The sequence below is a fragment of the Bos indicus genome, chromosome 2, assembly GCF_029378745.1.
Source record: "Bos indicus isolate NIAB-ARS_2022 breed Sahiwal x Tharparkar chromosome 2, NIAB-ARS_B.indTharparkar_mat_pri_1.0, whole genome shotgun sequence".
Lineage (NCBI taxonomy): Eukaryota > Metazoa > Chordata > Mammalia > Artiodactyla > Bovidae > Bos > Bos indicus.
The window spans coordinates 41,850,898-41,874,656 of NC_091761.1; the positions used below are offsets into that span (position 1 = coordinate 41,850,898).

The 23,759-nt window shown below is 35.0% G+C and overlaps 1 protein-coding gene across 5 annotated transcripts in view; it reads right to left on the reverse strand.

Moving 5' to 3' along the window:
• Nucleotides 1–23,759, reverse strand: part of GALNT13 (polypeptide N-acetylgalactosaminyltransferase 13) — a 655,617-nt gene that overhangs the window by 200,822 nt on the left and 431,036 nt on the right. For all 5 annotated transcript variants that reach the window (XM_019985184.2, XM_070767821.1, XM_070767827.1 and 2 more), the window contains one exon: nucleotides 23,241–23,358. In XM_019985184.2, the coding sequence (XP_019840743.1) occupies nucleotides 23,241–23,358 (118 nt within the window). The remainder of the gene's footprint in view (nucleotides 1–23,240; nucleotides 23,359–23,759) is intronic.

Sequence of the window (23,759 nt, forward strand, 5' to 3'; positions counted from 1 at the left end):
ACACAACAAAAATCCACCCCTTTATATTCCCATCCAATATTTTTTGTTTCCCTTCACTGTAATTAATATAAAAATTTTATAGATATATATTATATCCTTTCCTCGATTTTCATCCATTTTCCTACTCATTTGTGAAATGCTGTCTATCTCTATAGTTCCACAAAATTGCCATAATGACAATCACAATTTTTTCCTTTGATGAATACTTAGCAGACTCCTTTCTTGGATTCTCTTGCTTTCCATCCTACTACGTCACTATTTATACATTTTCACTCTGAATTTCTATTTAAATGTTGGTATTACTCTTTACTTGCTATCTCAGTGGTCTTACTTGTTATTACTTTATGTATGTTCTGAATACTCAAAACCCGAACAGTAACATCTCAGCCCAAACTTCTCTTGTGGGATCCAGACTTGTGTATCCAAACATCTACTTGTTACCTCCTCTTGCAAGACTCGGAGGCATCCAGTTAAATTTATCTGAAGTAGAATTGTTGATATATCTCCACTTGTCAACCAGGTCTTATTTTCTTTCAGTTTTTTTGTTTCTTTAAATCATCAATAAATGGAGCCACTATTCACCAGGTATTCAATTGAAAAACAAATAAAAAAAAAGACAACATAACTCCCCTTCTCTTCTCTCCCCACCCCCCAAAATATCCCTAGAAGTCATCACTGATTTCTTTTTTTCTTTCATCACTTATGTTTCATCCATTAACAAATCCTGGTGGTGTTATCTATAAAATAATTCTCAACATATTCATCTCTGTCACTACTGCCATCATGCTTGTCCTAATCATCAACAAGTCTTGTCAGTCAACTGTAATAGACTCTTGTCTTTCCACTTTCACTATTGCTGTTCCATAATTTGCTTTGTGCTGAGAAATCAGAGTGATCTTTAAAAATTTTAATCTTGTCATTTTATTCCCCTGCTTTAATCCTTCAATGGTTTCTCATTGCACTGTGAATTAAAGCTTTAAGCTGAACATTACTAGTATTTTTAATAACTGAAAGAGACCAGAAATACATAGAATCTGTTCTAAATGATGTCAGATTAGACAGGAATATTCTTCAGAGCATGATACAACAATTGGAGAAAAAATAACATTTTAAGTTTGTATACTCACTAAAATTCAGACTATGCAATAAACTCTGTTGCAAACAAACCAGTGATTTACAGCTGTCTTCAGGGTTCCCAATTTCTCTTTTTGCAAATATTGGATTAGCATTGTGGTTGTGTGAGGGCACTTATTTTTACTCTGCCACTTCTTGGTCTTACCCTGGTTCTGTAGGATTATGGTTTCTATGCCCTGAGCATGCACACAGAAAGGGAAAATATCCAGTCTGAAATCCTTTAAAAGTAGATTTCCAGTGTTCTCATTCGTAACATGAAAGAGCTGATCTTAGGTGGTCCTCTAACTTGCAATAAGACTTTGTGTGTCCATGTATAGGCATAATGCAGTAATGCTGAAGCTGAAACTCCAATCCTTTGGCCACCTGATGCGAAGAGCTGACTCACTGGAAAAGACCCTGATGCTGGGAAAGGTTGAAGGCGGGAGGAAAAGGGGAAGACAGAGAATGAGATGGTTGGATGGCATCATCGACTCAATGGTTTGAGTAACATGAGTTTGAATAAACTCCGGGAGAGGGAGGCCTGGCACGCTGCAGTCCACGGGGTCACAAAGAGTCAGACACGACTGAGCCACTGAACTGAACTAAATGCAGTAATGACTGTTGATTTACAAGACAGAAGGAAAACCTGTCCCTGCTGTGGATTCTCACAGATGGAGGCAGCTTTCTGTAGTATATTTAAGAGAGACAAGAGAAGTAGAAGTAACTGTTCCATACTCAGTGAATACTGGCCTGTTTTGCTTGTGGGTCATATACTACTGACTCCTGGAATAAAGTGTATACTTTTCCCATTGCCATCTGTGCTCAAACAATGTGTAAATAAATATTAATATTGCAATTCCTAAGTAAAGCATCTCCCCCATACTTGCATGGAAATAAAAAGATCAAGGTAGAAAAGCATAACATTATGCATTAGTTAAGCTGATATCTGACCATGATAATCCCTGGTTAGTTTACATAAAAACAAAATATTTAACTGACCAGACAGTTACCAAGTACTTAGTAGACATTTGGGGAATGTGAAATGATTAAAAAATAAATAGTTTCCAGAAAACTATATGATTAAATATTAAAATGGAGAAAATTCCAACTGAGTGGAGTCCTTAATGACTATGATAATTTCCCTTAGAGCATCTTCAATAAATATTTGGGAAGGATGGAAGAAAGAAAAGAAAGAAGAAAAAATAAAAAAAGAGTGTGACACGATCATTAAGAACTTGGGCTTAGAAATAAGCAAAAATAATTTTCTAGCAGCTCTCTTACTATCTAGTACACTTTTGAAAATTATTTATGTCTTCAAGACTTTAATGTTTCCATTAGAAAATAGGGATAATAATAACTACTTCCTAAGACTTCAATGAAATTGTGCTTATTAAGCACTATGCCTGACACTTCATATGGAAAGAAATAAAATGTCATTTGCATACTACTTAACTTTCATTGGAGAAGGCAATGGCACCCCACTCCAGTACTCTTGCCCGGAAAATCCCATGGATGGAGAAGCCTGGTGGGCTGCAGTCCATGGGATCGCTAAGAGTCGGACACGACTGGGCAACTTCACTTTGACTTTTCATTTTCATGCATTGGAGAAGGAAATGGCAACCCACTCCAGTGTTCTTGCCTGGAGAATCCCAGGGACGGGGGAGCCTGGTGGGCTGCCGTCTGTGGGGTCGCACAGAGTTGGACACAACTGAAGTGACTTAGCAGTAGCAGCAGTAACTTTCATTGTTTTTGCTATCAAGGAAAACCAAAATCTGTAGATTATTAGCTGATTCTTTCTTCTTAAAAAAATTAAACTTTCGTGAATTTTGCCTCTTTTTAGAACTGTACTATCAATGTTTAGGGGTTTAGGTGAGGAGTTTAAAAGAATAGCCAATTAGTTTCCAATTAGAATACTGAATTTTGTTCTCTGAAATTATTTACAACGTCTAAACAAACAATTTAAACTAAATAAAACATGATGTATCATCCACATGAATATGTGATGCATGAATTGTTTTGTACCACTGAACATATCTGATTGTTATTTCCTTGGCTTCCAAAAGATGAATATTTGTATATTACCTATCTCAAAGAAATTTTGACCATGTGTAAAACACAAACTGTCCATTTATGCACAGAGGATTGAAGCTAGCTGGTTACTTACCTTTGTTTCCAAATATTTTTATGAGATTCTGATGATGGAGAAGGTTATTAATCAAAACGTAAAATACCCATTGCTCATTTGATAATGTGCTTGATTTTCTTCCCCTAGATAGAAGACAATTAACTAACATACATTACTCTTTTCATGTTTTTTGGCACCTACATCAGTGACATTTTAATTAAGGTTCATAAACTTCATAAACTCCAATTTAGCAATCTCAGTTCTAGTGCTACTATTGTTTCTAATTTTACAGGCTGTTGTGCCAAATTCATGCAGCTGCTTGTTTTTATACAATCTTTATCCTCCCTACCCCTCAACCCACACACATACTATCACTGGTACAAAGTCATTGTTTAATATGGACTTAATAACAACCACCACAACATACATGAAGGACACACAGCACAATGGCTATGAGTGTGTAGGCTCTAGTTCCCAATATTGTATCTTAGCTCTGACATCCACTAGCTGGGTGAAGTCATCTTTTTGTGCTTTGATTTCAGGTAACAAGATGAGACTAGAAGAATCTACCCCAGAGGATGTTGTGAGGAGCAAGGGAAGCAGCACACATAACAATACTAAACTTTTATGTGAAAATGAATTTGAGTAAAGCAAACAGGGGAGATTTGTAAAGGGATTATTATAATCATCTAGAAAAGAGATGAGAATGACTTGGACCAGAGTGATGATGGCAAGAGAAACAGAGAAATTCAATAATCTGACATAATTTGGGGGATTAAAATTAAAAGATTAAAATTAAAAAAAAATTAATGTATGTGCTTTCCCTTATGTATCATTTCCTCTCTAATAAACTTATATCATATACATTTTCTTCCAGTAAACAGTACTTAACTATGCTATCTTGCATTGATCTCCATTTTCACTGAGTCATAACATTTACTACTTATATCATCCTACCTGCCTCATTTAGCTCTTCTGTATACTTTTCCATCTTGATAAATATTTGTGTATGTGTGCGTATGTATATTTAGGTGTATGTATATTGATATAAATACATTATATATATGTATACACACACACACACACATATATACACGGTGGCTCAGCTGGTAAAGATCTGCCCGCAATGCAGGAGAGGCCAGTTCGATTCCTGGGTTGGGATTGGGAAGATCTGCTAGAGAAAGGATAGGCTACTCACTCCAGTTTTCTTGGGCTTCCCTGGTGACTCAGCTGGTAAAGAATCCACCTGCAATGTGGGAGACCTAGGTTCGATCCCTGGCTTGGTAAGATCCCCTGGAGAAGGGAATGGCTACCCACACCAGTATTCTGGCCTGGAGAATTCCATGGAAGGTATTATAGTCCATGGGGTCGCAAAAGGTCAGATACAACTGAGAAACTTTCACTTTCATATATATATATATATATATATAGCTTTCCTTGTGGCTCAGATGGGAAAGAATCTGCCTGTAATACAGGAGACCTAGGTTCGATCTCTGGATTGGGAAGATCCCCTGGAGGAGGGCATGGCAACCCACTCCAGTATTCCTGCCTGTAGAATCCCCATGGACAGAGGAGCCTGGTGGGTTATAGCCCATGGGGTCACAAAGAGTTGAATATGACTGAGAGACTAAGCACGGCATATATATAAACACACACCCATATACATATATATAAATATATTATATATATATGTTAATCTTATCTCCCAACCATATAATTATCTCTTTGAGAAAAAAAAAATCACACATTTCATTTTATGAAACTGAACTTCAGCATCACATGAAAGCCCTTTATGAAATAGTGAAGTAAGCCAGAAAGAAAAACACCAATACAGTATACTAACGCATATATATGGAATTTAGAAAGATGGTAATGATAACCCTGTATGCGAGACAGCAAAAGAGACACAGATGTATAGAACAGTCTTTTGGACTCTGTGAGAGAGGGAGAGGGTGGGATGATTTGGGGGGGAATGTCATGGAAACATGTATAATATCATATAAGAAATGAATTGCCAGTCCAGGTTCAATACAGGATCCTTGAGGCTGGTGCACTGGGATGACCCGGAGGGAGGGTACGGGGAGGGAGGTGGGAGGGGCTTCAGAATGGGGAACATGTGTGTGCCAGTGGCGGATTCATGTTGATGTGTGGCAGAACCAATACAATATTGTAAAGTAATTAGCTTCCAATTAAAATAAATAAATTTAAATTAAAAAAAAAAGAAACTGAGTATCATCACATGTTTCACTTTATGTAAATGGTATAATTCACATGGTGAAAAAAAAATCACAACTTACATATACTGCTATATCAGTGTTTTGCAGAGCTTAAAATGCTTAAAATATTGGTTCTCAATATATATATTCACTGATAGCTCAGATGGGAAAGAATCGGCCTGCAATGCTGGAGACCTAGGTTCGATCCCTGGATTGGGGAGATCCTATGGAGAAGGGCATGGCAACCCACTCTAGTATTCCTGCCTGGAGAATCCCCATGGACAGAGGAGCCTGGCGGTGGGCTACAGTCCATGGGGTCACAAAGAGTCAGACACGACTGAGCGACTAAGCAAAATATATATATTTACATGTATATATACAAAATATATATATTAATCTTATCTCCCCAACCACATAATTATCTCTTTGAGAAAAAAATCACACATTTCACTTAATGAAACTGAACTTCAGCATCACATGAAAGTTATTTTATGAAATTGAGTATCATCATCACATACTTCACTTTATGTAAATGGTATAATTCACACAGTGAAAATAATCACAACTTATATACTGCTATATCGGTGTTTTACAAAGTTTAAAAATGCTTAAAATATTGGTTCTAGATATATTTTAACTGATCTATTAATATTGTATAGGGAAATCTGGAAAAGTACACAGTATACGCAAATGTGTGTCTATCATAAAGTGGATTTAGGAACACAAGTTCTTATTTTCTTACTTCTGGCAAAAGGACAACTGAAACAAGATACTATGACTCAGTTTTCACCTATTACTTATAGTCATTGTTTGTATCAAATAATCCCTGTCAGCACTTCAACTCTCTACTTTGTTTATACATATTCAAGTAGACTGATGACAAATCCTTTCATTTTTATAATTGAAGCAAAGTCTAAAAGAGCTTGCAGTGAGATCCTGAAGGCACTGTGACCCTTGATAAGTTGGCATAAACACAAGAGGTATGGAAGTCATTATTCAAAAGGGGCAGACAGAAGGGGCTCTGTAGGCATTTTCTATTTCATTCGTGACAAGAAACTTGTAAGCTCTTCTTCATAATCATTTTGATTTGGATAAATGTCTCATTTAATTGGTTGGTTTGTCTCTTAACCTAGTTTTTAATTCACAGTGTATGGTCTGGAAGAGGTTTCCAGAGCTCAAGTCACATCCTGATATTATCATCATATCTCAAGATGAAGACTCTTGCATATCAAGCTGCTGTGGCCTTTAAAGTACTCACTTGAATTGCCAGAAATCAGATTCAACATATCTAATGCATCTATCCAGTAATAGATAATTTAAATTTTAATAGAATCATTTTTATGAAAAAAGCATCAGATTTAGAACTGTAAGCCAGATTCTGAACTTGAAATAAACAATAACTGATTGTAGAATGTGAAACAAGTCAATCTGGATAGTCCTTGGAAAATTCACATGTAAAAGAAGAGGAAGAGAGGTTAATAATGACTAAGTTTTCCTTTGGAGTTCTAGGATTCAGACCAATCTCCTTCTATGAAGCAAATGACACTTTTAGAGACCAGATTTTTAGATGGGAATGATAAAACTCTCAACATTTTCCTCTTTAGGGTCAGCTTACTTTACCTTAGCTGTCTTAGGAGTATATAGTAAAGACACTTTTCTCTAGATAGCAGAAAGTCTGAGTTTATAAAACTTATTATGAGGCAATCGATGTGTTTTCTCCTCTCAAATTTGATAGTTCTATTTTAGAAATGTCACAGATGTTACAAAGACAAGGAAAACCACCAAATCACTTTCAATCTCCAGAGGTTTTCAAGAAATATCCAAATATTAGAGCAATTTGTTTGAAGATTTTATTTTCACCTTGGTATGAGATGTAGAAAATTTTAATCTGAATCTATACTATTTCATGGAGAAGGCAATAGCACCCCACTCCAGTACTCTTGCCTGGAAAATTCCATGGACGGAGGAGCCTGGTACGCTGCAGTCCATGGGGTCGCTAAGAGTCAGACACAACTGAGCGACTTCACTTTCACTTTTCACTTTCATAAATTGGAGAAGGAAATGGCAATCCACTCCAGTATTCTTGCCTGGAGAATCCCAGGGATGGGGGAGCCTGGTGGGCTGCCATCTATGGGGTTGCACAGAGTTGGACATGACTGAAGTGACTTAGCAGCAGCAGCAGCATACTATTTCATATTGGTTCTAAAACAATCTATTTATCAACTACTTTCCTTTATAAAATACTCTGTATCTTAAATTAGAACTGAACTTCCTGAAAGTCCCAAATTCAAAATGGACCTCTTATACCTACTCACTTCATACAGGACATAACACATTAATCCTGATTTCCTAAAGGGAAATCTCCCAAACTAGTTTATCTTTTTCCTTTGCCAAAGACTTAGCAAGTGACTCTTGGGGGCTAAGGGGCAGGGGATGAGCCACAAGGAAGGGAGAGAAGAAAAATAGAGCAGAAGCTTGAAAAGGTGTGCTTATCCTGGGTGTGACTAGAAGTGGAAGAACTGTTCTGAAAAGGAACTAGGCAGTCTATGTATGAACCACTGTGTATCACAAGTATAATGAGGTAGCTGTGGTCATAGATGGAGTCCTTTTAACCTTGTCTCCCATTCTTCACAAACACAAGCACCCATTCGCAGCAGTTAACATGAAGAGTGACATACCTTTAAAGCACACGTGCCAACATTTTATAACATAAATTCTACTATTACTTTTTGCCTCTCAACAACTTTCTTCACCTCAGAGCATTCTGACCTTCAGAATTACACATCATGGCCGCTGAAATTTCTGGCATGAGGAGAACTGTTACTTGTCATTATTCCACATCTTATTGGGATTGCTGATAATACAGAAATTCTCAATTCTCCTTTAGATCAACAGAGCAACACACTGTCTTGATTATGTTATAGCAAGTCTTCCAATTGATGCTCAAATGACTTGTGAATATAGCAGGCAAGAAATGAAGAATATCAAGCAGCCTACCAGATATTGAAAATCCTATGTAATATAAGGTGGTTTTGCTTAAGAAAATTAGTACCAAACTTTTCATATTTACAAAAAAAGTATTGCTTTTCTATTAGCATAGATGGTTGCAAGCAGATAATTCATGAAAAAAAAAGAGCACAAGAGATATGTGATACAGTGATACTTTTTCATCTATCAAATAATAATCTTAAAGTTTGATAATACTGGAGGTTTTCTAATATTTAGTGCTTTGAAGGAGACTACTAAGAAAAATCTAGAATTATTGGAATTTATGCTTTTCTCATGGTATAATTAATCCTACAAATAAATTTCAACTGTGAAAAACTGCATATAGATGAGATTTTTGAGAACTAGATGGATTCTAACTAAAGGTCTGTGATTATTAAATGAGGTTTGGGTCATATATTCTACATTTTACATTGCTGTCCTCCCATATCTGATGATCTGACTGCCTGTCAGTTATCGGTAACATCTGCTGCTAGCAGTCACAGAGCAGCTCATGACAGCTGTGTGATCCTGCCCTAGAATTCAAGCCAGAACAGTCACCTCTGAATATCAGTAGACCACCTGGGCATCCAGCTACAGTGTGTAACCACATCTCCTGCTCTTTCATTAATGCCAAAGATACAGAAAAAGAACTTGGATGCGGAAGGCAAAGAAAACCTGGTACCTCCAAAAAGAGTCATCCCTCAGTTACTGAATTTCTCCATCGTAAACCATCCACCTCCCCTGACTGCAGTTTAGTTTAAATGAACCTCCTATGTAACTTGCAAAGTGGTCAAGCCTTTTCAAATGGAAGGCCTGTGATCAGTATGAGGCAAGGGAATGACCTCTCAATTCTCAAGCAGTTTCCCTCGGGACTTGGCTGGCATCTACCGAGCAAATATTTACTAGCCATTGACTTTGTGTCAAGCACCATGCTGGACTCTGGGGCATGGAGAAAGAATAATAAAACATGGTTCTCCATCTTCAAGTAGTTCACAAGCCAGTCTAATTTTGTGAGTGTAAGAACCAGGCATATTAAGGTCCAGTCATCAGCTTGCATTTGACAGTTGAGAGCAGTCTCCCATGCCAACAAGAAAAGGACTGTCTTAAGAGGGACTCACTCTAACCATAATCCCTTCATGGACAGCATTTTCTTTTCCTGGTCTTCAATCATCTGGAGACATTCTGTTTAATATTAAGGACCTGAGACATTTTCAAACAAAATTATAAGTTCTACTTCAGATAAAGAAGCAGAATGTGTCCCTTTTCCTAGGGAACACCTATAAAACTCTAATGCCATGAATGGAAAACTATGATTCTCTTACATAAATCACCTTACATATATCTTCTTATATGTTGTAAAACTTTTAGTCAGATAAATGTGAAACATATAAAATATCCATATTGATATGAAGCACTCATTACAAATACTCACAAAACCCACTGTGATGGGAAGTCATACTCTACTTTGACAGTTTTTGATTTTTTAAAAATAAATTGGTAGTGGTCAACATAGGTTACATTACACTTTAGAAGATGAATTAAGAAGGAAACATGAAATAGCAACCCTTAGACTATTACTTGGCTTACTGGACTTACTGGCTTGTGGACTTACTTGGCTGGTGACTAATAAGTCACAAACCAGAAGAAGATGGCACATGGTTTATTTCTCCAGATCTGATGCTAAAAGCACAGTGAAGATAATTTCCTCATTAAAATTGCAACATGTCATTCTTGTGACATTTAAAGGTCGTTTCATAGAGAACATCAATGCTCATTCAGGTGCTTGCTGAAGAAGCTGTATTTAATCCAAAATTTTCTCCTCTTACCAAGCTTCCAATATCAACCCCATCCTCTCTGTAGATAATCTTCTGCTTTCTACTCTTCTTAAGCTCAAAGAAGCTGACCCAAATTTCTATTTATTTCTACCTTGAAATTTCTCATATAGGCTTAGTTGTTTCTTTCTATTTTAGGAGGGAGAGTCAACTCTCCAAAGCTAAATTCTGCCCTTAAGACTGCCCTTGAACTCAAATAGAGGAACACTAGACTGGGAGCAAAAGGTGTGGGTTTGATGCTCAGCCCTGACAACTTCTAGCTGCATGACTTAGTTTCTTTGCAACTCAAAACCTTTAATTATAGAAAAAGACAACAATACTCATTCACAGTGCTTTGGTAAGAACACAGTGAAACAATAAGCATAAAACTGTGTTGCAAACTAAAAAGTGGTACTTTTCCATATCTTTAGAATATTCTTCCAATATCTGTAGGCATTAATCTGATCAGTTGTTCCTTCCTCTTTCTTCTTCACTATATCCTAGATTTTTAAATCCTTTCTATCAGCTTGCATCTTACTTTATCTATGATAAAATAAGAATAGCAAATATAAACTAATTACTTTGATCATATTTACCCTTTAAGTTACTATGCATTTTCTTCCCTAATTACTGTGAATCTTCTTTAAAAAGTTTTTCTTTTCTCTATGTATCTTTACAATTCGATTTTCTTGACATCTTATATTCTAGTATTTTTCTTGATCCTATCATCTAAATTTGTACATGAAGCTTTTTATGAGCTTTCATAATTCTTTATCACTTCTCTGCAGCATTTGACACTGCTGACAATCACCATTACATTCTAAGTTCTTCTGATATATTTTTCTTCTTTCCTGACAGCTCTGATTTTGCATTCACTTTCTCTTTTTTTCCCCCACCCTTAAATGTATGTGCTACCTAAGGACATGCTTTGCTATTCTGCCCTCTGTATTCTCTTTCTTGGCAAATATCCATGCTCAAATACTTATTTAATTATAAGTTCTGTAAACCTAACTTTCAAATATGTCACCTTTCTTACACAATAATTTGCCCCCACTCTGCAGCACATTTTCAATTTCCTCAGATATACTTTTAACTTTCTATGACCTTAAAGAGTCAAGAGTTTCCATTCTGTTCCTCAAAACTGAAAGGAAAGCTTGTAGGTCCTGGAGCCTTCTCTTGCAAAGTCAGAGAAATGCTCAAGGAGCACTAGATTTTCATCAGGTCTAATTATCACTCATCATTCCAGTGTTAGAGTGGGACATTTTACCCTTAAACAGTTAATTTCTATATTCCTATCTAATTCAGAAATTACAAAAGTTAAGATAATTTCTCAAACCCAAATAAAAAAAAAATAGAATATAAAGTTGTTTTACCAATTAAGGTGCAGAATGTAAAATCATAAGTAAAACTATAAGGTCCTACAATCCAGCATAGGGAACTATATTCAATATCCTATAATAAACCATGATGGAAAAACATATAAAAAATGAATGTCTAATATGTATAACTGAGTCACTATGCTGTACAACAGAGATTGATATAACATTGGAAATCAACTATACTTCAATAAAAAATAAAATTAAAAAACAAATAAAATGTTGGTTGACCAAATGGAGAAAATATATAAGACCAAGACTGCATATTGCTGAACTATGAAAAAACAAAACGAGTAGAAAAGTGTAATCAAATTTTTGACAGTGGAGGAACTCATGTAGAAACATGTTTTAGTATCCAGGTACAACATGGTGGCAACAGAGAAATGCTACACTATAATATTTATTTCAATTTTTGCATATTTCTAGTATAAATCAGTGGCTAGTTTGATAATAAAATATTTTAAGAATTTGTAATCAATCAAGTTTGAATTCCTGCAGATATAATGAAATCTATTAAGATGAATATATTTTTACAGGTAATTTAAAAATCTATTAAAAATCTCCAACTACCTTTTCAATGGCACTTAAAACTCAATCTTACTGATAATTAATATTCAAATTCTGAACAGTTGTATCAATCTTCCCTCAATATTATTTCACATCCTCAAAAGAATCATTGCTGGTATCTAGAACCAGTTATTGCTGAAATCATTCAGCCTTATTTAAATAAATCTCCTAATTGGTTTCCTTTTTAAACTACATTTCTGGTTGACTAGAACAACAGTGAAATGATTGGTAGTCATGCACTTAAGACAGACATCACCAACAGTGACAGTATAATCATAGCTTAAGATGTTGCACATTTACTGCAGTAGTTACCATAGAGACTTAAATTTGGCTCTTTAATACAAAGTACATGAATTTCATTTTGAATGCATTCATTTTGGTTAGCAAGGTGCACCAGCTTTCCTAGTTGAATGCAGATATATAGGCACAACAATTTTGGAATTTTGTCCCAGAAATCTTTAAGGGATCAAACATAGGTATATTTAAAAAAAATAATATATTCAGTTCCTGGAGTTTTTAATGGGTACTTCATTACTTCATCATGTGAAGCCTAGTTTGGCAAATATATATATATATATATATATATATATTTTTTTTTTTAATGGTTTCAGTTCAGTTCAGTTCAGTCTCTCAATCATGTCTGACTCTTTGTGACCCCATGAATTGCAGCACGCCAGGCCTCCCTGTCCATCACCAACTCCCGGAGTTCACTCCAACTCACGTCCATTGAGTCGGTGATGCCATCCAGCCATCTCATCCTCTGTCGTTTCCTTTTCCTCCTGCCCCCAATCCCTCGTTTAGTGATATTTTATTAAAGTAATTCTCAAGAGGAAAAACAAAAGGTAGGGGAACCAGATATTCTAGCCTAAACTTAGGTGTGGTTCAAAGCACAAAGAAGGAATGAACACAGTAGCCAGGTTCTGAGATTTCACTGATTTCAGGTCCCTGCTCCTCTCCTGCCCTCCTGTCTACAAGACTTGAAATTTTAATTTATAAATTCTTCCCTGGTTATCTTAGATCATAGAAATTTTTCCTTTGAACTTAATGAGCTTTATATTTGTACCCTGAAATGATCCTAAACTATATTATACTCTCCAAGCCTTCAATAAATTTAGGGGTGATCTATCTACAGATACACCATGCACAGTGTCTAGTGCAGGTCTAGGTATATAATTATCTATATTGATTGATAGGTAAAATGAGAGTAGACTGATACATAAGCATATAAAGGTAATCTAAAGTATAATGCAAACATTATTGATGCATTAAAATTAAAAGCAAACACATGGGAGAAAGAACCTTCTGAGATCCATTACGATAATACATGTAAAAGAATTCTATAAGGCACTATTCAAATGTAAAGCCTCACCAAAAAATAAACTCCTAGAGGAGTTTTGTTCATTTGAGGACCTATTGTTCTGAGAGAATAAGCTGTTCCTAACTTTAAAATAGGAAAGCTTTCCTTTACCCAAAGCATTAGGATATTTATGCTCTTACAGACTTGGCATGAGAGATGTGATACTCTTGCATTATGTTCCACAGTGAATGTTCTCTTTGCAAATCCTTGCAAAGCTGGATCCTTCCTGTCAGTTTGGTCTCAGCTAAAATGTTTCCTTAGAATGGGCTTCCTTGACCACTCCAAAATAATGCAATGCTCCACCTCTCACTGGATTTTCTTCAAAGCACTCACCTTTATTTGAAATTAACAGACTACTTTTTTTTTTTTTTTCTGTTTATTCATTTATCATATATCTCCCTCTGGCACAAGTTCTATGAGACTATGGACTGATCTTCTACAGGTCTGTATGTCCAATTACTAAGAAATATTTATAAATTAAATTAAAAAATTCTCCGAAGTAAATTTACTTATAAACTTCACTTGAATTTAATGGCAGGTTTATTTCATTTCCTCAAACCCAGGATATATAATTTAAATGATCCTTAAAATTTCAAAACTCGAAATAGTTTTGGAAGTTATTTAACTCTCCCTGTCCATTAAGGGAAAAAAAAAATGGGACCTTAATTTATAAAATAAATAGTTCAAAGTCAATTCACTGAGCACATATTTAGATACAAAAAGGATGTTAAACATTTCATTATCAAAATATCTTAGGTGCACTTTAAATGTAAATCAGCAGCATAATTGACTTAATTATCAGTGCCATTTCATATGATTAAGTACACTTAATGGGAAGCTTTAGTAAAATATGGCCATGACAGGAAGTGTCAAACTCTTCCATGCAATAATTCTGAGCACATTAAACTCTTCAGAAAGTTCTTTTTATTGCCATAAATTCAAATAGTTAAATTGAGGTTCTTCATATTTAGAATCATAAGGATTCTTATAGTTAATGTGAATACACATTATAGTTAATGTGAATATGGTTAATATTTCTTCCCTACACATTAGCAGAGAAGAGTCCAAAAAACAGTCAGAATTAGTGTGTTTTACAAAAGAAACATTTCAGATATTTGTCCCTAATAAAGGTTGTTGGTTTCTTAATATGCTAAAATTCATTAAAAAGCTAAGTGAATCTGGTTTATTGCTATTGCCTCCTACAAGGAAATTCTGCATAGTATCTTTGAAAGATACCTGCATTTGTTAAAGAAAAACATTGTCCAAAATGTTTTTATCAAGTTTTAGAAATCATAGATTTTCTTTTCTGTATTTTTGCTTCCATTTAATGGTTTAATTCAAGAAAACAGTGCCAAAATTTAATCTTAAAATTTATCCCAGTGAGTATTTCTGAATAAATCCCATAAAGAATTATTCAACTCTGGTTTATATATTAATGGAAATAAAATGCAGATTTTACAGATTACTATTTTCATATAATCTTAACCCCATTTCCCCCATTTTATGCATTTCATACATATCCATCTTCAAACTTTCATAATTCCTGAATTTTCTTAATTATCTAACACCTTCTGGATGTCTGGTGAGTCTTCTGCACTGTAGGCAGATTCTTTACCATCTGAGCCACCTGATAAGCATACCTCTCAACGACTCATTTGCAATAGATATTATATTGTAAACTTTAAAAAATAAATATTTTTATTATTACACTATATATTAACTACAATTAACTTATATCTGGGTCTTCGTGAATATTTAACTATTTGCACTCAGACTCAAACACACATAAATTTATACAGGTAGATAGATGATTGATTGATAGATGGATAAAATAAAATAAACAGAGCAAACAGAATAAGTTGAATTTCAGATGCTTATATATGCAGGCTGACAAATATAGTGTACATTTACATTATCAGAGAAACACTTTCATGATAAGAATTCAGGTCACAAAAAAGCAGCAGTGAATGTCATCAGTTCAAGAAGGCACTAAACTGTGAGCTATACTATTACCTCCAAAAAATATTTTTTATAAAAAAATCACTTTTAGAAATAACTGCTGCTGCTGCTAAGTCGCTTCAGTCATGTCCGACTCTGTGCGACCCCAGATTCTCCAGGCAAGAACACTGGAGTGGGTTGCCATTTCCTTCTCCAATGCATGAAAGTGAAAAGTGAAAGTGAAGTTGCTCAGTCATGTCTGACTCTTCGCGACCCCATGGACTGCAGCCTACCAGGCTCCTCCATCCATGGGATTTTCCAGGCAAGAGTACTGGAATGGGGTGCCATTGAATAACTGACCATAAAAGGAAAAGTCAATCAAAGTCACTCAGTCGTGTCCGACTCTTTGCGACCCCATGGACTATACAGTTCATGGAATTCTCCAGACCAGGATACTGGAGTGGGTAGCCTTTCCTTTCTCCAGGGGATCTTCCCAATCCATGGATCAAACCAAAGTCTCCTGCATTGCAGGTAGGTTCTTTACCAGCTGAGCCACAAGGGAAGCCCTATAAAAAAGAACCAGAGATTAATATCAAGTTCTAGTGTACCTAAGTCCCCTACAATGATTTATATTTCTAAAACAAAGTACATCTCAGTGTAGCATATGTTTATGAGGTTAAACATTACATGGATGACTATCCAACATAATATCTATTCTCATATTTTGCTTTTGTGAACTAGAAAGTTCAAATGAAGAAGTATAGTTATCAAAATGACTAAACCTTAGGGTATTATAACGTTAAAAACAAAACAAGTTCTGCTAACATTTTCTAACATTATCCTAAAGTTTGGTTAATATCTAATTTTCCTGTTGTTCACTTGTGTTTTCTAAAGGAGCAAGGAAATCAAGTATGCATTATGGTTAACATTCAAAATAAAATTCTAAAACATTTGTTTTAGAAAATAGAGTTTTCTGTATATATCTAAATTAAATATTATATGATCGTTATTCTATAATTTCAATTAAACGAAGAATAGAGAGACTGAAGAGATATGTTTAAACAACTGTTTAAGTTAGAGTGGTGGCCCAAATCCCAGAAAATCTCATTGTAAGCACAGAAGTAAAAATTTTAAGCCATCTGCAGCATGTTTAAGGTTTATCCTGCACCTGGACTAAATAATTGCTAGTGGTTTATATTTTTTATGGAGGTATACATGAACAAAATCTTTTAGACTTTTAGGTCTGTTTATGACCTTTTAGACTTTAAAAGAGGCTAATAAGATACAAACTTTCAGTTATAAGTTCTAACATCTAATGTACAGTTTGGTGACTATAGTTAATAATTCTGTGTTACATACCTGAAATTTGTTAAAAGTAGATCTTAACTATGTGAGGTGAAGAATATGTTAATTATCTTGATTGTGGTAATCATTTCCCACATCACATATGTATAGCATCATGATGTAAAACTCAAATAGATACAATTTTTGCCAATATATCTGGAGTAGGGAAAGAGGCTAAGAAGTTTCTATGTTAATATTGTCAGTACTTTATAATATTTAAATAAAAGTATTCTACAAAACCATCTTCACCAAAACTGGGGATAACACATGAACTTAGATTAAGTTAATTTAGTTAAAAGATTTCTATTATAGTCTAGTTTCTATGACTAGCCAAATAAAACAAATACAGTCAAGTTTTACATACTGACAGACAATCCAATATGCTCAAATTTACATGAATTAAATTTAAATAAAGCAAACAGTTCTAACAGATATAACTCAACTAGACTTTTGTCAAAATTTATTTCTATTTAATAAATTATTATGATTGACATTTTCAGTTGTAAAAATTATAATTGCATGGATTTTTTTAGAAAATTCATTACTTTCAATAATTTCACAAACCTTAGTAATACAATCCCCCAAAAGTCTACAAACTTTTCACCTCATTTACCATGCTATTCTGTTCAATAAGAACCTCTGCCTTTCATTTTTCCATTATATATTATGTCAACTCAAATTTCTTTTCTACTTCATTGCTTGTGAAATTTTGATATAAATGGACTTCACATCATGAAACATGTTCTTCAGATAAATATATTGCTACTTTTATAGTGATCTAGAAGGACAGAAAATTGGGGCATTTGAAGTAAATCCCATCCTGTTAAACTACTGATTGTTGTCAAAAGAGCTTATTTTTTAAGGGTAGTGATAATAATAAAATGAAAATTTCCATAGTATGGTACAGTTCATAAAAAATTCAATAAGTATTGTCTTATTTAACCTACATAGTTGTCCTGAGAGGTAGATGGTTAGAATTATACTGAGGGTATTTAAAAAGAAACTAGGCTAAGATACAATGAGAATCTCAGCTAGACTGTAGAAGTCTATAGCTGACTGTATATCATCAGTTATATTTTTTCTTCATTTGTTTCTCTTTGGAAGATGTTTCTTTTTTTCTGTGTGTGTGTGTGTGTGTGTGTGCGCACACATGTGTGCATGTGCACACACGTATGCTTTAATACTTATCAACTTTACTGAAGTATAATTAACATACACTGGACTTGTCAACTACAAATTGGAACTTGCCATGGGTACCCGCTTGTCAATGCAGGAAACATAAGAGATGCAGGTTCAATCCCTAGGTCGGGAAGATCCCTTGGAGTAGGAAATGGCAACCCACTCCAGTATTCTTACTGGGAGAATCCCATTGACAGAGGAGCCTAGTGAGCTACAGTGCCATGTGGCTATAAGAGTTGGACATGACTGAAGCAACTTAGCACACATATGGGCACTTCCAGACCATACTTGTAACCTTCCCTTGTAGCTCAGTTGGTAAAGAATCTGTCTGCAATGCAGGAGACCTGGGTTCAATTCCTAGCTTGAGAAGATCCCCTGGAGAAGGAAATGGCAACCCACTCCACTATTCTTGCCTAGAAAAATCCCATGGACAGAGAAGCCTGGGAGGCTACAGTCCATGGGGTCATAAGAGTCAGACACGACATAGTGACTAAACCACAACCACCACATTTCAGGGCAGGGGGACACTCTTCTGAGTCCTTTTCTGCCTTCTGACTTTTTATGACTCAGTTGGTTCTACAATGCAGATTATCTCATATATTGTGTGGTTTTAGAAATACTGCCCTTGTGCTATTGGCTCATGCAAGGCAAGGACTTTTGGTGGTGATGCTTTTTGGATGGTACTGATGCTGCCATCAGGGATATTATTTAAAAATACATGACACCTTTGATGATAAAGTCATAGGTTAATTTTGTCATAAACTATTTTATATGGATATTCATTTCTGAGTTCCTCCTATCTAGAATTTCAACCACTAAGAATTTCCAACATCTGCTGCTTTATATTCCTCTTCCCTTCCTTAGTTTTTTTCTCTTAAACACTATCACTAACATAGTAACATATTTTATTTCTCTTATTCACTGTCTGTATCCTTCACTAAAATATAAGTTCCATAGGACACACAGTTTTGTCTATTTTGTTCACAACTCTATGCCCTGCACCTATTGAGCAGGAAATAAATATCAGTTAAAAATTAACATTTATATCTGAGGACTTATGTTATTTCAATGATTGTTGTGTAATGAAGTAGAAAACAGTATCTGAGACTAATTTTTCAAGAGCACTTGGATCTACTTGTACGTATTTTCACTGGACATGCATTACGCATAGGAGGCTACAGTCTATTAGAAAAAGATTAAAGAACTAGATAAGACCACATTCTCAGTATTCTGGAAGAAGATTGCATTTATATATTAACTTCTCTTTCTCCTGATAATACCACTATTTTGGGGGCTGTCATGTTATGGAGGGATGAATCTAATTAGGGGCAGTAGTGGTATAGAAATCAGCAGCACAGTCACTGGTCTCAGAATACTGGGGTTCAATTTTCAACTGTTCTGCTTACTAGTTCTATACATATTAGAAGTCACTATTATTTTATGCCAAGAACTTTTATCCAGAGACTTCAAGTGTTTTTTCAGTGCTTTGAAACTGTATTTAAACCTATGGTGTATAGGAGACTAGATGCTTCTTTCTTGGAAGGTCTATCATTTGGATCAGATGTTCAAAGTCTGTCAGTATTTACAATACTTTGGGCATCAAAGATCAAGTGATACTGTTATAAATAAATCCCCTAAAGTATATACCTTTGGATTGACTTAAATATCTATAAACCAGCCATAATAATAATATTTTGCAGGCATTTAATATTTCTCAGTTTTTCATCCTCAAGTCTACATAGACCAGAGCTACAAGACAACTCTATCTTTCAGTTCAGTTCAGTCGCTCAGTCATGTCGGACTCTTTGTGACCCCATGAACCACAGCACACCAGGACTCCCTGTCCATCACCAACTCCCAGAGTTTACCCAGACTCATGTCCATTGAGTCAGTGATGCCATCCAACCATCTCATCCTCTGTTGTCCTCTTCTCCTCCTGCCCTCAATCTTTCTCAGCAGCAGAGTCTTTTCAAATGAGTCAGCACTTCACATCAGGTGGTCAAAGTATTGGAGTTTCACCTTCAACATCAGTCCTTCCAATGAACATCCAAGACCGATCTCCTTTAGGATGGATTGGATGGATCTCCTTGCAATCCAAGGGACTCTCAAGAGTCTTCTCCAACACCACAGTTCAGAAGCATCAATTCTTCAGCACTCAGCTTTCTTTATAGTCCAATTCTCACATCCATACATGACTACCGGAAAAACCATAGCCTTGACTAGATGGACCTTTGTTGACAAAGTAATGTCTCTGCTTTTTAATAGGCTGTCTAGGCTGGTTATAACTTCCCTTCCAAGGAGTAAGCGTTGTTTAATTTCATGGCTGCAATCACCATCTGTAGTGATTTTAGAGCCCCCCAAAATAGAGTCAGCCAGTTTCCCCATCTATTTGCCATGAAGTGATGGGACCGGGTGCCATGATCTTAGTTTTCTGAATGTTGAGCTTTAAGCCAACTTTTTCACTCTCCTCTTTCAATTTCATCAAGATGCTCTTTGGTTCTTCTTCACTTTCTGCCATCTTTACTATTAAATCACTGTCTCACAGTTAAGGTTAAGTAATTTGCCTATATATGGCCTCCACAGGTGGTTCAATGGTAAAGAACCTGCCTGCAATGCAGGAGAAAGGAGTTTGATCCCTGGGTCAGGAAGATCCCCTGGAGAAGGAAATGACAACTCCAGTATTCCTGTCTGGGAAATCCCATGGACAGAGGAGTCTGGCGGACTCCAGTCCATGGGGTTGCAAAGATTTAGACATGACTAAGTGACTACACAATAAAAATTTTCCTATACTAACATGTCAGTGACAAGAAAACCTCATGTATAAAAAAAATACTATTGAATTTTACTGACAATAATGCCTATGTATTGCTTCTTTGAGAGTAAAAGTGTGTTAGGTTGCTTCAGTCGAGTCTGACTCTTTGCAGCCCCATGGACTATAGCCTGCCAGGTTCCTCTGTCTATGGAATTCTCCAGGTGAGAATACTGGAGTGGGTGTCCATGACCTTCTCCAGGGGATCTTCCTGACACAGGGACAGAACCTGAGTCTCATGCCTCCTGCACTGAGGTGGGCTCTTTACCACCACCGCCATCTGGAAAGGCCTATAAGAGTAAAAGCACCAGGCCCTATTCATTTTTGCAGCCTCAGTATCTGTAAAGTGCGGCAAATATACTACATGTTCCACATACGTTTGCTGTATAATAATTAAGCTGGATATTAGACACAGATCTTCTGATTATGAATCCCTAACATATTCTCATTTCATTAAGTCATATATCTTTTTATGAAATTAATCTAAAGGAGAGTGTCATCCCTTTGCTAATATATTGTTCTAATATTTTCTCTTATTCAACATCTTCCTCAGCCAGGGTACCAACTATTAAATAAACACATATCCATGTCACACAAAGAAAAGTAAAACACTAATCAAGAGACTAATAAAGAGAAAAATACACACTTTGTTTCTACTGATAATATATGGAAACTAAAGACAATCAATGTTTTAAACATTCAAAGACTATTTGCTTATGAGTACTTCATTTCTTACAAAGAAGATGCATCATATTATTCCACTATATTCTTTCCTAACTAAATTCTTCCCTAACACATCTTTCAGTCAGTTAGGTGAAGATCACCCGTCCAATCTGAGAGCTCTGTGATGAAGATAAGGGGAGTCTATTGACAGAGAATCAAGCTTAACAGGCGAGCAGAAAGAAGGTGAATAAGACTGTTAGAAAAGAAGGGGAAAAAAAGATGAGCAACAGGATCACTAGATATTACTAATGTTGCTACATTGTTTTTTTTTTTTTTCCTTATGAATTTCAACCACAGCATTCAAGGAATATTGGTTAATTAATGTATAAATACTCTTTTCATTAAGTCTAAGCATATGAGAAAACTGTTTTTAATCTTTTGAGTATACTTTCTTTCCTTCCTAACTCCCTTCCTTCCATCTTTGTTCTTCCTTTTTTAACTGTTAGCTTTTCTATTCTGTACTTTGAGAACCACACTGAGTAAAAAATTGGGGTCTCCAAATGTTCCAAACATTGTGCAAAGATGAATCACGTACTTGACAGGAAGAAGACATTCCTCAGTATGCTACTAAGCCTTGTGGGGCAAGTTCCACTGGACTATAAGTATATAAACAAATATAGAAAGAATAAAATTCCATTAACTAATGATCTCAGACACTGGACTGTAAGGATGATTTATAGGCAAAAGTTGTATAACAAAGACATCCTAGTGCTTCTAAAATAATCCATGTTATCCAAGATCCATTAAATTTCACATTATATAAACTCAAAGTAATTCTTATTCTCAGATTTTGACATTTGCTTACACAACATCAAATATATTTATATTTGTGAACAATAAAGCTTACTTTCTAAATGAGAAATTAAAAGGCATAACTCTTAAACTTCATAGATAAATATATCTAATCTGTAATAATTTTGTTGTACAAATAATGCAGCAAAACAATAGGGTTTCAAATAACATGTCAAATTATAGAAAGAAAAAACAACAGTATTACTAACAACTAATTTTTAAATGATATTGAATGTGGTTTGAAGAAAAAAACAGTATGTTATTCCTCATGATTTCTTAGTTAGAAGGAACATTTATGTGTTCATATTTAAAATTTTCAAATGCAACATTAAAATTATTAATATACTTTCTAGTATCAGATATATGATGGATTAATTCTTAATTTTTGTTTACTTGCAAGGCCATTTAAAAAGTGCATTTGCATTATTACAACTCATTCATCAAACAATAATGTCTATGATTGTGAAAACAGTCATGCTACTTGAATTATCCAGAATGCCTTTGAACACAGGTTATTCTTAAATGTATTTGAGAATAACCTCAAGCAGCACTTTTAAATATAGATATCATAACACTTTCAAGTTTCAGTTCAAAAACACCAAGGGTAATGCTTTATTTCAAAAATAAAACCCTTCTTTATTTAAAAAACTAAAAGCCCTAATACCTTTGAACTATGTACACAAGAATTATTTTGAAAATTTTAAAAATGCCTCTAATTTCCCATTTAATGGTAAATATTGCATGCAAAAAGACTCTAGCTTCTAAACAAGTATTACAATGACCAACTGATCAGTAATTTGTATCACTTCACAAAAAAGATCTGACAGTAAATTACTGAGTCTACACATGCATGCTACAGCATAGTATCTTCAGAGTCAAAAAATAAAGTAAAATGAAATTACCCTAAAAGACATTTCAAGATTCTCTCCACCCCAGATATCCATTCCTGCATCGTAAGTTCCTATCTCTTCAAAGTAGTTTCTGTCAATTGAAAATAGGCCACCAGCCATAGTTGGGGTCCTAGTTGAAAAAAAAAACAAAAACAAAAGAATATCTTTTGAAAACAATGTGTGGAGTTTAATGAGACTATAGCAAATATTTCTGAAACATTTTAAATAAAAAGCAGTATACTTAAAAATTTCAAACTGAAAACATAAAGCCAAATTATAAGAGGTTTTAAAATTAATAAATAGCATTTTATTTCACATTTTCTGTAAAACTAAACTTAGATTAGTCTATAGTTTTTCTTATGGGTGATCAAATAGATATAAGGAACACTGGCCATTTAAGACAGGGGCATATACATCCTGTGTGAAAGGTGTAGTGAAGAGAAATCTGTGTTCTTATCACTGTCCTTAAAGAGCTGAACTAGTCATGGAACTTCTACTTGTGATCCTGTCACCTAATTATAAATTATTTTA